This window comes from Bos taurus, chromosome 12 (genome assembly GCF_002263795.3).
Source record: "Bos taurus isolate L1 Dominette 01449 registration number 42190680 breed Hereford chromosome 12, ARS-UCD2.0, whole genome shotgun sequence".
NCBI classification, from domain to species: Eukaryota; Metazoa; Chordata; class Mammalia; order Artiodactyla; family Bovidae; genus Bos; species Bos taurus.
In genome coordinates, this window is record NC_037339.1 from 14061701 (window position 1) to 14074803 (window position 13103).

A 13103-nucleotide genomic window follows, 5' to 3' on the forward strand; every position below is an offset into this window, starting at 1 on the left:
TATTGTTACGGTTTATCGATTTTATCAGTCTTTTGGCTTTGTCAATTTTTCTGTTTTTCCATTTTCTGTTTCTTTCATTTCTACTATTTATTATGTCATTTCTCCCTATTTGCTATTGGCTTATTTTTCTAGTCCCCTATGATAGAAGCTTAGACAATTGTTTCTAAACCTTTTTCGTTTCTAATATACACATTTAAAGCTGTAAGTTTTCCTCTAAATACTGCTTTAATTGTACCTCACAATATTTATATGCTGTTTTCATTATCATTAAATTTAAAATATTTTCTAATAATTCTTGTGATTTCTTCTTTGACTCAAGGATTATTTATAATTGTGATGCTTAATTTCAAAATGTTGACGTATTTTCTAGCTTTGGAACTGTTACTGACTTCTAACTGAATTCTGTTGTGATTAAAGAACATATAATTCTTTGAAATTTATCATCCAGTATACTGTCTATCTTGGTGAAAGTTTCATGTACATTTGAAAACAAAGTATAATCAATAGTTGCTAGGTAGAGTATTTTATAAGTGGTAATTAAGTTTAGTTGGTAGATTAGTTGTTCAAATTTTCTATATGCTTGCTTATTGATTTTGTATATTGTTCTATCAATTACTCAAAAAAGTTAAGCTCTCTAGTATGACTGTAGACTTGTGGTGTCTTTTTCTTTTTAATTTTGTCCATTTCTACTTCTGTATTTTGAAGCACTGTGATTAGGTAAATTTATATTTATTCAGTTCAGTTCAGTTCATTATTATTATTCATTTCTGACAAACTGACTGGCTCTCTTCAACTTTGGGGGTAGTCCATACCTTAGAATCTACTTGATATTAATATAGTCATGACCAGCTTTCTTAAGATTGATGTCTTCATAGTTTATCTTTTTCCATCTTTCAAATCATGTGTTTATATTCAAAATGTATCTCTTATGAAAAAGTTACATTACCAAACTGTTTTTTCAATCCAATCTGAAAATTTTCCCCTTTTAATTGGATTTTTTAGTCCATTTACATTTGATGTAACTAATGGTATGCTTGGATTTAAGTCTACCATTTCAATATCTGTGTTCTATTAGTCTCTTTTGCCTTTTTTATTTCTTACTTATTTTCTCTCTTCAGAGTGGATCACAGGCTTAAATACAGAATGCAAAACCACAGATCTCCTAGGAGATAACACAGGAGAAACCTAGATGACCTTGGGTTTGGTGATGTTTTTTTACATACAACACTGAAGACATAATTCATGAAAGAAATAATTGATAAGCTGGACCTCATTAAGCCTTCTGCTCTATAAAAGATACTGTCAAGAGAATAAAACAAGACACAGACTGGGAGAAAATATTTCTAAAAGACGCATCTGATAACTGCTATTCAAAATGCACAACAAATTCTTAAAACACAACAATAAGAAAAAAAATAACCAGATTAAAAAATAGGCCAGAAACCTGAACAAACACCATATCAAAGAAGACAAACAAATGGTAAATAAGTATATGAAAATATGCCCAACAAGAAATGTCATTAGGGAAATGAAAATCAAAACAAGATATCACTACACATCTATTGGAAAGGCCAAAATCTGGAACACCGACAACATCAAATGCTAGTGAGGATTGTGAGCAATGGGAACTCTCTCCTTCATTGCTAGTGGGCATGAGAAATGGTCCAGCCACTTTGGGAGACAATTTGGCAGTTTCCTACAAAACTAACCATGTTCTACCACATGATCTAGCAATCATAATCTTTGGCATTTACCCAAAATGCTTCCCTGGTGTCTCAGTGGTAAAGAATCTGCCTGCAAATGTAGGAGACTGCCTGCAATACAGGAGACCAATTTGATCCCTGGGTCAGGAAGTTCCTCTGGAGAAGGAAATGGCAACCCACTCCAGTAGTCTTGCCTGGAAAATCCCATGGACAGATGAGCCTAGCAGTACAGTCCATAGGTTCACAAAGAGCTGGATACAACTGATCGACTAAACCAATTCAATTCAAGCAAGTTGAAAACTGATGTTTACACAAAAACAGATGTTTATAGCAGCTTTATTCATAATTTCTCAAACTTGGAAGCAACCAAGATGCCCTTCAGTAGGTGAAAAATAAACTGTTGTATATCCAGACAGGCTGGTTCCAAATTGGGAAAGGAGTATGTCAAGGCTGTATATTGTCACCCTGCTTATTTAACTTATATGCAGAATACATCATTAGAAATGCCAGGCTGGATGAAGCACAAGCTGGAATCAAGATTGCCAGGAGAAATATCAATAACCTCAGATACACAGATGACACCACACTGATGAAAGTAAAGAGTAACTAAAGAGCCTCTTGATGAAAGTGAAAGAGGAGTGAAAAAGTTGGCTAAAAATTCAACATTCAGAAAACTAAGATCTTGGCATTCGGTCCCATCATTTCATGGCAAATAGACAGGGAAACAATATAAACAGTAACAGACTTTATTTTGGGAGGCTCCAAAATCACTGCAGATGGTGACTGCAGCCATGAAATCAAAAGACACTTGCTCCTTGGAAGAAAAGCAATGACCAATCTCGACAGCATATTAAAAAGCAGAGACATTACTTTGCTGACAAATGTCCATCTAGTCAAAACTATGGTTTTTCCAGTAGTCATGTATGGATGTGAGATTTGGACCCTAAAGAAAGCTGACTGCTGAAGAATTGATGCTTTTAAACTGTGGTACTGGATAAGACTCTTGAGAGTCCCTTGGACTGCAAGGAGATCAAACCAGTCAATCCTAAAGGAAATCAGTACTGACTATTCATTGGAAGGACTGATGCTGAAGCTGAAACTTCAATACTTTGGCCACCTGATGCGAAGAACTAATTCATTGGAAAAGACCCTGATGCTTGGGAAGATTGAAGGCAGGAGGAGAAGGGGATGACAGAGGATGAGATGGTTGGATGGCATCACCAACTCAATGGACATGAGTTTGAGCAAACTCCGGGAGTTGGTGATGGTCAGGGAAGCGTGCTGCAGTCCATGGGGTCGCAGAGTCAGACACGACTGAGCCACTGAACTGAACTGAATTGATATCCAGACAATGGAATATTATTTAGCAATAAAAAGATAAATAAATAAAAGAAAAAAATGAGCTATCAAGCCATGAAATGACACAAGGAACTTCAAATGCAATTACTAAGTGAAAGAAGCCAATCTGAAAAGCCCACAAAGTATATGATTCTAACTATATGACAGTCTGGAAAAGGTAAAACCATGGAGACAGTAGAACCATTTTTAGAAAAGATTGGGCTTTCCTGGTGGCTCAGATGTAAAGAATCAGCCTGCAATGCAGGAGACCTGGGTTCAATCCCTGGGTTGGGAAGATTCCCTGGAGAAGGGACTGGCAGCCCACTCCAGTATTCTTGCCTGGGAAATTCCATGTACAGAGAAGCCTGGCAGGCTACAGTCCACGGGGTCACAAAGAGCTGGACACAACTGAGAGACTTTCAGGGCTTCCCTGGTTGCTCAGAAGGTAAAAAGATTGGGAGTAGAGTCCAAAAGACGTAGACTTATATTCTATTCTGTCTCTTATCACTAGCTATATAAAATTATACAAGTTATTTAAATATTCTGAAATTCTGTAAAATATGTTACTATGAGAATTTAAATGGGATAGCTTTTAAAAAGTACTTGATCCAAACTCATTCTACGAGGCCACCATCACCCCAATACCAAAACCTGACAAAGATGCCACAAAAAAAGAAAACTACAGGCCAATATCACTAATGAACATAGATGAAAAAATCCTTAATAAAATTCTAGAAATCAGAATCCAACAATACATTAAAAAGATCATACACCATGACCAAGTGGGCTTTATCCCAGGGATGCAAGGATTCTTCAATATCCACAAATCAATCAATGTAATACACCACATTAACAAATTGAAAAATAAAAGCCATATGATTATCTCAATAGATGCAGAGAAAGCCTTTGACAAAATTCAACATCCATTTATAATAAAAACTCTCCAGAAAGCAGGAATAGAAGGAACATACCTCAATATAATAAAAGCTATATATGACAAACACACAGCAAACATTATCCTCAATGGTGAAAAATTGAAAGCATTTCCCCTAAAGTCAGGAATAAGACAAGGGTGCCCACTCTCACCACTACTATTCAACATAGTTTTGGAAGTTTTGGCCACAGCAATCAGAGCAGAAAAAGAAATAAAAGGAATCCAGATTGGAAAAGAAGAAGTAAAACTCTCACTGTTTGCAGATGACATGATTCTCTACATAGAAAACCCTAAAGACTCCACCAGAAAATTACTAGAGCTAATCAATGAGTATAGTAAAGTGGCAGGATATAAAATCAACACACAGAAATCCCTTGCATTCCTATACACTAATAATGAGAAAATAGAAAGAGAAATTAAGGAAACAATTCCATTCACCATTGCAACGAAAAGAATAAAATACTTAGGAATATATCTACCTAAAGAAACTAAAGACCTATATATAGAAAACTATAAAACACTGGTGAAAGAAATCAAAGAGGACACTAATAGATGGAGAAATATACCATGTTCATGGATTGGAAGAATCAATATAGTGAAAATGAGTATACTACCCAAAGCAATCTATAGATTCAATGCAATCCCTATCGAGCTACCAACGGTATTTTTCACAGAGCTATAACAAATACTTTCACAATTTGTATGGAAATACAAAAAACCTCGAATAGCCAAAGCAATCTTGAGAAAGAAGAATGGAAGTGGAGGAATCAACCTGCCTGACTTCAGGCTCTACTACAAAGCCACAGTCATCAAGACAGTATGGTACTGGCACAAAGACAGAAATATAGATCAATGGAACAAAATAGAAAGCCCACAGATAAACCCACGCACCTACGGACACCTTATATTTGACAAAGGAGGCAAGAATATACAGTGGAGAAAAGACAATCTCTTTAACAAGTGGTGCTGGGAAAACTGGTCAACCACTTGTAAAAGAATGAAACTAGAACACTTTCTAACACCATACACAAAAATAAACTCAAAATGGATTAAAGATCTAAACATAAGACCAGAAACTATAAAACTCTTAGAGGAGAACATAAGCAAAACACTCTCCCACATACATCACAGCAGGATCCCCTATGACCCACCTCCCAGAATATTGGAAATAAAAGCAAAAATAAAAAAATGGGACCTAATTAAAATTAAAAGCTTCTGCACAACAAAAGAAACTATAAGCAAGGTGAAAAGACAGCCTTCAGAATGGGAGAAAATAATAGCAAATGAAGCAACTGACAAACAACTAATCTCAAAAATATACAAGCAACTCCTGCAGCTCAATTCCAGAAAAATAAACGACCCAATCAAAAAATAGGCCAAAGAACTAAATAGACATTTTTCCAAAGAAAACATACAGATGGCTAACAAACACATGAAAAGATGCTCAACATCACTCATTATCAGAGAAATGCAAATCAAAACCACAATGAGGTACCATCTCACGCCAGTCAGAATGGCTGCTATCCAAAAGTCTATAAGCAGTAAATGCTGGAGAGGGTGTGAGAAAAGGGAACCCTCTTACACTGTTGGTGGGAATGCAAACTAGTACAGCCACTATGGAGAACAGTGTGGAGATTCCTTAAAAAACTGGAAATAGAACTGCCTTATGACCCAGCAATCCCACTGCTGGGCATACACACTGAGGAAACCAGAAGTGAAAGAGACACGTGTACCCCAATGTTCATTGCAGCACTGTTTATAATAGCCAAGACATGGAAGCAACCTAGATGTCCATCAGCAGATGAATGGATAAGAAAGCAGTGGTACATATACACAACGGAGTATTACTCAGCCATTAAAAAGAATACATTTGAATCAGTTCTAATGAGGTGGATGAAACTGGAGCCTATTATACAGAGTGAAGTAAGCCAGAAAGAAAAACACCAATACAGTGTACTAACGCATATATATGGAATTTAGAAAGATGATAACAATAACCCTGTATGCGAGACAGCAAAAGAGACACAGATGTATAGAACAGTCTTTTGGACTCTGTGGGAGAGGGAGGGGAGAGATGATTTGGGAGAATGGCATTGAAACATGTATAATATCATGTAAGAAACGAATCGCTAGTCCAGGTTCAATGCAGAATACAGGAAGCTTGGGGCTGGTGCACTGGGATGACCCAGAGTGATGGTATGGGGAGGGAGGTGGGAGGGGAGTTCAGGATGGGGAACACGTGTACACCTGTGGCGGATGCATGTTGATGTATGGCAAAACCAATACAATATTGTAAAGTTAAAAAAATAAATAAATAAACAAAAAGTACTTGAAAAATACCAGGCAATCAATAAACAACAACTGATTTAATAATACTGAACATTTCTCCCCGTATTTTTGTTACTATGTCATCTAGCTATCTGAATCATTCTTACCTTGCCTTTAGATTACCTTTCTACCTTTGTTTCTTTGGGGTTTTCACCTAGGACAGGCTTTCTAGTAGTGCAGTCATTTCTGTGGCTGACCTCAGTAAGTGAATGGATTAGTTAATTGTGTAAGTTGTATGCTGTACTGTAACAAGTTAAATGTGTTTTGTTCCTGCTCCCTAGTAGCTCCGAAAGCACTCTTAAATTTTTCCTGTACTTTAAATTTGGAGCTCAAATTGAACAAAATTTAGGCAAGAGTAACCAGCAATGAATCTTAAGGTGCTTTACATAATACCTATTATCATAAAATGTTACTTGCAGCACTCATCATTTGCTAAGAACGTCTTAAATGCTCTAGTTTCTCCTTCCTGAAAATGCTTAGATTTGGCAAATAACATGTTCTTAAACCTTGAACTAAAAATTACTGATCGTTGCCTAATGCTTTGTATTAGAAGCTTTGTGTTTGTATGCTTTGAATTTTGCTTCCTAATTTTTTCGTCAGTGACTCATAACTTATCTTTGTTTTCTCTCTCTTATCTCTAGTTCCTTTCTTCTACAATGTATTTAAAGACAGACAGTAGACAGGGGAAAAAAGGCATTTGGGGGTAAGTATTTGAAATACTTCCTTCACTCAGACATGGCCTAAAACAACCAAACACATTTACTTTATTTAAAAAAATGTAAAATCCAAAAACCATTTTCATTTTTTCTTAATCAAAAATGTGAAGAGTAGCATTAATATGAAGATTAAACATGCAAAGCACAAAATGTTTGAAAGAGTTAAACATTGGAACAAAAGAATGCTATGACCTAGGTAAAAGATGACCAAGAACTGCACCAAGGCCACAGCCAAATACATCCAGAAGGGGAAGAAAAAAAAAAAGAATCGAAAAAGAAAAAAGTAATAAAAATCTGTTCAAATTTATCCTCTCAAAAAACTGCTTGTTTTGAGAAAGAGGTTACTTGGATCAATGATAAATTCTCATCAAGCAATAAGAGAAATTGTTGGGGAAAAAAAAAACATGCAGTGTTTCAAGGCAATGCTGTGGCATTTGTCCTTCGATGTGATAGTTTATTATAGATAATCTCAGATTTCTTAGATTTTCATTTTTTCATTTCATTTTTCAACCATAATATAGTAATAGAATTGAGGACTATTTTTAATACATTAGAGTTAATAAAACTAAGATTAAAAAGTCTAAAAGAGTCTTTAGTAACCCTATTATGAAAGCTTAAAATTAGTAACCCTATTATGAAAGCTTAAAAAGAGTTTATTAAATTTCAGCATAATAAGTATAATGATGAAAACATTAAAAACTGAATATCAAGCTCAGTGACATTCCATCTAAATCTAACATTAGTAGTCACTTACATCACCCTTTACCACTAAATATACCCATGTACACTTCTGCTTCTGTCAAAATAAAGTATAAGTATTTCATATAACTACTCCTCATGCCAAGTACAACTAAAAACCCTGGACATTGGATATAATATTAACATAAGAAGTTCTGAAAGGTGGAGAGAAGAAGGCAAACTGACTGGAGGCCTTAGGATTCAAGGAACGACTTGGTAATAGCTCCCTGGGTTTTCATTTGGCCTCATATATCACAGATAAGAGGAAGGAAGAAAGAAAGCTCAAAATGCCAACAGATGCAGACAACAACAAAACAAAACAAATCCAGGAAAAGCCTGCTCTCTAATCAAAGGACCAGGAAAAGGGCAGCCTAAGACTGAAAATTTTGAGGTAGCAGCTACTCTACTGAAGACAAACACCACGGAAAAAACATCAATGGCTCCGCCACCACCCACACCAGCAAACACTGAGTGAAAGCCTAAACTTTCACCATTGCTGGGCTATAACAGGGCCCCAGTCCTCCTGCTGGGCTGCTGTCCGAGAAGGCTGAGTGGGGAGACAGGACTCTTCACTCCCTCTGGAAAGTAACAACCACATCCTCTGGTGTGAGGGGAGCCCCTTTGGGGAGGCTAGACTTCTGCTCCATCTAGTGGCTAACAAGGCACTCTCCCCCTTCCCACTGGGAGAGTGTCAGAGGAGGCCTAGTGGAGAGTCGAGGTTTTTTACCATCATTCAGCAGTAGCAAGGCCGCATCTTTGTGGGAGCAGTAATGAGGTGCTCCTGCACCGCCCAGCCAGGGGCTTATCAGCAGAAGCCTAGCAGGCAGCCAGGACTCCCATTTCTGACCAGCAGTAACAGAAGTCCTTATTCCCTCCACCAGTGTTCATGGAGTCTCTGAACTTCCACTACTATGTGGAAGTAACAATGAAACAGGCTCTTACAACATAATACCCAACATGTCCAGAGTTCAACAGAAAATCACTCACCAAAGCAAGAACCAGGAAACTCTCAAACTAAATAAGAAATAACAATCAACATGTGCCAACACCGAGAAAATGCAGAGGTTAGAATTATCTGGCGGGCATTTTAAAGCCATCCTCATAAAAATGTTTCAATGAGTAATTAAGGAATGTGCCTGAAACAAATAAAAATATTAAAAGTCTCAGAAAAGGAATAAAATATTCAGAAAACCAAATGGAAACGACACAATAACTGAAATAAAAAACTTAGTGGGATGGTTCAATAGCAGAATGGAGGGGATAAAGGACAGAATCAGTGAATGTAAGATAGAACACTAAGGTGTATGCAATATGACCAAACAGAGAGACAAAAGACTTAAAAAAAAGAAATGAAGAGAGCCTCAGGGACCCGTGGGACTCCATCAAAAAAAGACCTATAATTTCTGCCATGAGAGTTCTGGAAGAATAGGAGAAAGAGGGCAGACCTGCAAAAGTTTCAAATAAACTCGAACTGAAAATTTCCAAAATTTAGCAAAAGACATAAGCCTACAGAACTGAGAAGTTAAGAATTTTCAAAATCAGATAAATCCAAAGAAATTAATTCCAGAAAAAAACCCACTCCAGTACTCTTGCCTGGAAAATCCCATGGATGGAGAAGCCTGGTAGGCTACAGTCCATGGGGTCACTGAGAGTCAGACTTCACTCAAAGACAGCAAAGCTTGAAAGCATCGAGAAACAAATGTCTGAGAGGAAAACAATTCAATTCAAATGACAGTGAATTTCCCATTAGAAATTACGGAGACCAGAAAGAAGTGGGACAGCATTTTTCAACTAAAAAGAACAGTTAACCCAGAAATATATATCCAGCAAAAACATCTTTCAAAGATGAAAGGGGAACGAAGACATTTTCAGATGAAAAAAAAGAAAAAAAATCCCAAGACTGGCACCAGCTGACCTCTCCTAAAAGAATGAATTTAGAAGCTTGAAAGAGAAATAAAACAATAAAGGAGGAAATCTTAGAACATCAGGGAGGAAGAAAGAATATGGTGGAGCAAAAATACAGATAAATACAATAGACAGATGGAAAGGGCATAGCTAAAGGGTATCAGGTTTCTTTTGAAGTGATGAAAATTTTAAAAATTGACTATGGTAATGGTTACAAGGGCTTCCTTGGTGGCTCGGTGGTAAAGAGTCTGCCTGCAGTGCAGGAGATACATGAGACGTGGGTTCAATACCTGTATTCATATTAAAAAACTATTTAATTATGCATTTTAAATGAGTGAATTATATGTTATGTGATTTATTACTCAGTAAAGCTGTTTTAAAAATCAGAATCATGGTAGCCTGAGAAAAAGGGACAAGAGACCTTTCTAGGCATGATGCAGAAGTTTTATATCTTGTTCAGTCATTGTAACACAGGTATAAATTGTCAAAATTAAACAAGCTGCTGCTGCTGCTAAGTCACATCAGTCCTGTCCGACTCCGTGCGACCCCATAGACAGCAGCCCACCAGGCTCCTCCACCCCTGGGATTCTCCAGGCAAGAACACTGGAGTGGGTTGCCATTTCCTTCTCCAATGCATGAAAGTGAAAAGTGAAAGTGAAGTCACTCAGTTGTGTCCGACTCTTAGAGATCCCATAGACTGCAGCCCACCAGGCTCCTCCATCCATGGGAGTTTCCAGGCAAGAGTACTAGAGTGGGTCACCAGTGCCTTCTCCGAAACAAGCTAAAGCCTTACAAATAATGTACCTACTCTTATGACAGCTATACTTTAATAAAAATTATTAAGAATCTCAAATTTCTTTCCAAAATGCTTTTACCAGTTTATACTCATACCAATAGTATTTTAGAATTCAGGTGGTCCACATCTTACAAACTGTTAATATTGATAATTGACAGGCCAAATTTGGGGCCTTATTTTGGGGCTTGATTTATCAATCCCTTATTTAACTTACATGCAGAGTACATCATGAGAAACACTGGACTGGAAGAAACACAAGCTGGAATCAAGATTGCTGGGAGAAATATCAATAACCTCACATACGCAGATGATACCACACTTATGGCAGAAAGTGAAGAGGAACTCAAAAGCCTCTTGATGAAAGTGAAAGTGAAAAAGTTGGCTTAAAGCTCAACATTCAGAAAACGAAGATCATGGCATCCGGTCCCATCACTTCATGGGAAATAGATGGGGAAACAGTGGAAACAGTGTCAGACTTTATTTTTGGGGGCTCCAAAATCACTGAAGATGGTGGCTGCAGCCATGAAATTAAAAGACACTTACTCCTTGGAAGGAAAGTTATGACCAACCTAGATAGCATATTCAAAAGCAGAGACATTACTTTGCCAACAAAGTTTCATCTAGTCAAGGCTATGGTTTTTCCTGTGGTCGTGTATGGATGTGAGAGTTGGACTGTGAAGAAGGCTGAGTGCCGAAGAATTAATGCTTTTGAACTGTGGTGTTGGAGAAGACTCTTGAGAGTCCCTTGGACTGCAAGGCGATCCAACCAGTCCATTCTGAAGGAGATCAGTCCTGGGATTTCTTTGGAAGGAATGATGCTAAAGCTGAAACTCCAGTACTTTGGCCACCTCATGCAAAGAGTTGACTCATTGGAAAAGACTCTGATGCTGGGAGGGATTGGGGGCAAGAGGAGAAGGGGACGACAGAGGATGAGATGGCTGGATGGCATCACTGACTCGATGGATGTGAGTCTCAGTGAACTCCGGGAGTTGGTGATGGACAGGGAGGCCTGGCGTGCTGCGATTCATGGGGTCTCAAAGAGTCGGACAGGACTGAGAGACTGATCTGATCTGATGTGATCTACTGTTAATGAGGTTGGTCATAATTTCCATTGGGTTTTATCTTTTTTTATATATATATTTATGTTTTAAAAAGTAAGACTTTTCAAACCATATTCCCAAGGTTCTATGGCTTGTTCAAAATTTTCTTATCACTTAGTCACTTATGTATGTTACAAATACATCCTCTCAAAACGAGTCTAGTCTTCTTTATTGTTATGCTGCATCTCAATAATCTAGAAATTTATGATATAGCCAAAAGTAGTATTTAATCATGCAGTTTGGATATATGTCTGTGTCTTTTAAAATAAATACTTCTGTAATGCAAATGCAAAGTAATTTTGTCTCATATTATCTTTAATCCTTGTGGAAGTCTATGTATGTACATGTTCAGAGGTAGGAATCTAATTTTACTGCAAAACGGTTGTAATTTTTTCACATGACTAACATTTTGTTTGTTCCATTTATGATGGATTATTTCTCGATTCCTTTTTTCTGCTTCATTAATCATTTTTTCTATTTCTATGCCACATATATAGATTTATAATAAATCTTGATATTTAGAAGGGTAAAAATATCCATTTATTTACATTGCTAGTAAAATAGAAGATAAAATCATGGTGTTTCTTAAAGAGAATGTTTTGTAAAGGTGAGGGCTTTTGTCTTCAAATTCCTGTTGCTTTTTCATTGTGTCAAATTAGTCACAAGCAAGTTGAAAATATGCATCTTTTTATTTTCCAAAGTAATTTTAAAGGGTGAAAATTGTTTGCCCTTAACAACATACACTTTTCCCTTTTTGTTCTCCACTCATCTAAACAATGACTGTAAGGCCTACCAGTGGCATCTCAAATTTAGTCTCACTTTTAGTTTATCATTCAGTTTGCTTTCTAATTGGATTATTGAAAATTACAGATAGGAAGTCAGAGGTTTAGAATACCAACACTTCCATTGTCTTTACTTTGAAGAGTCTTTAATTTCTGTCTATGAATGGTCCTTTTTGACTGGATAGCCTCTGCTGTCTATCCATATTAATTGGTTACAAAGCTGATGGAATGTGGAGAAGGAAATGGCAACCCACTCCAGTATTCTTGCCTGGGTAATCCAAAGGCCAGAGGAGCCTGGTGAGCTACAGTCCTTGGGGTTGCAAGAGTTGAACATGACTTAGTGACTAGACCACCACCACCACCTGATGGAATGAGACCTGGAAGAACTCTAGGCCAGACTGAAGTAAGACCAAGTACTTAATTTTCTTGAATACATTCAAATATCTGAATATTTGGGAGTTATCTATACTTATCTATTAATAGTTTGGATGTATCAACTGTTTTTCGTAGTTCTTTTTGGTTCTCTGTTTTGGGAACTGACAGTAAACTACACAAATTATGACTACAGTATTAATAAAAGTTTAAAAATGATCCCATAAAACATTGAAATCCAGATATTTAAGACTTACCTCTATTTCTTTTCTTAACTTTTCATGTGTCTTTATTTCTTCCTCAAGAAAACAAGTTTGTTCACTGATGGATTCTTCTACACTTGTAATTTCATCCTTCAGTTTTGTAATATCTTCCTGTATGTTTATAAAAT

The 13103-nt window shown here is 36.9% G+C and overlaps 1 protein-coding gene across 4 annotated transcripts in view; it reads right to left on the minus strand.

Moving 5' to 3' along the window:
• The window catches only part of CCDC122 (coiled-coil domain containing 122), a 65343-nt gene that overhangs the window by 35793 nt on the left and 16447 nt on the right, over positions 1–13103 (minus strand). For all 4 annotated transcript variants that reach the window (XR_009496604.1, XM_059892051.1, XM_059892052.1 and 1 more), the window contains one exon: positions 12970–13086. Coding sequence is in view for 3 of the 4 variants with exons in the window: in XM_059892051.1 (XP_059748034.1) it covers positions 12970–13086 (117 nt within the window). In the remaining variant the exon portion in view is untranslated. The remainder of the gene's footprint in view (positions 1–12969; positions 13087–13103) is intronic.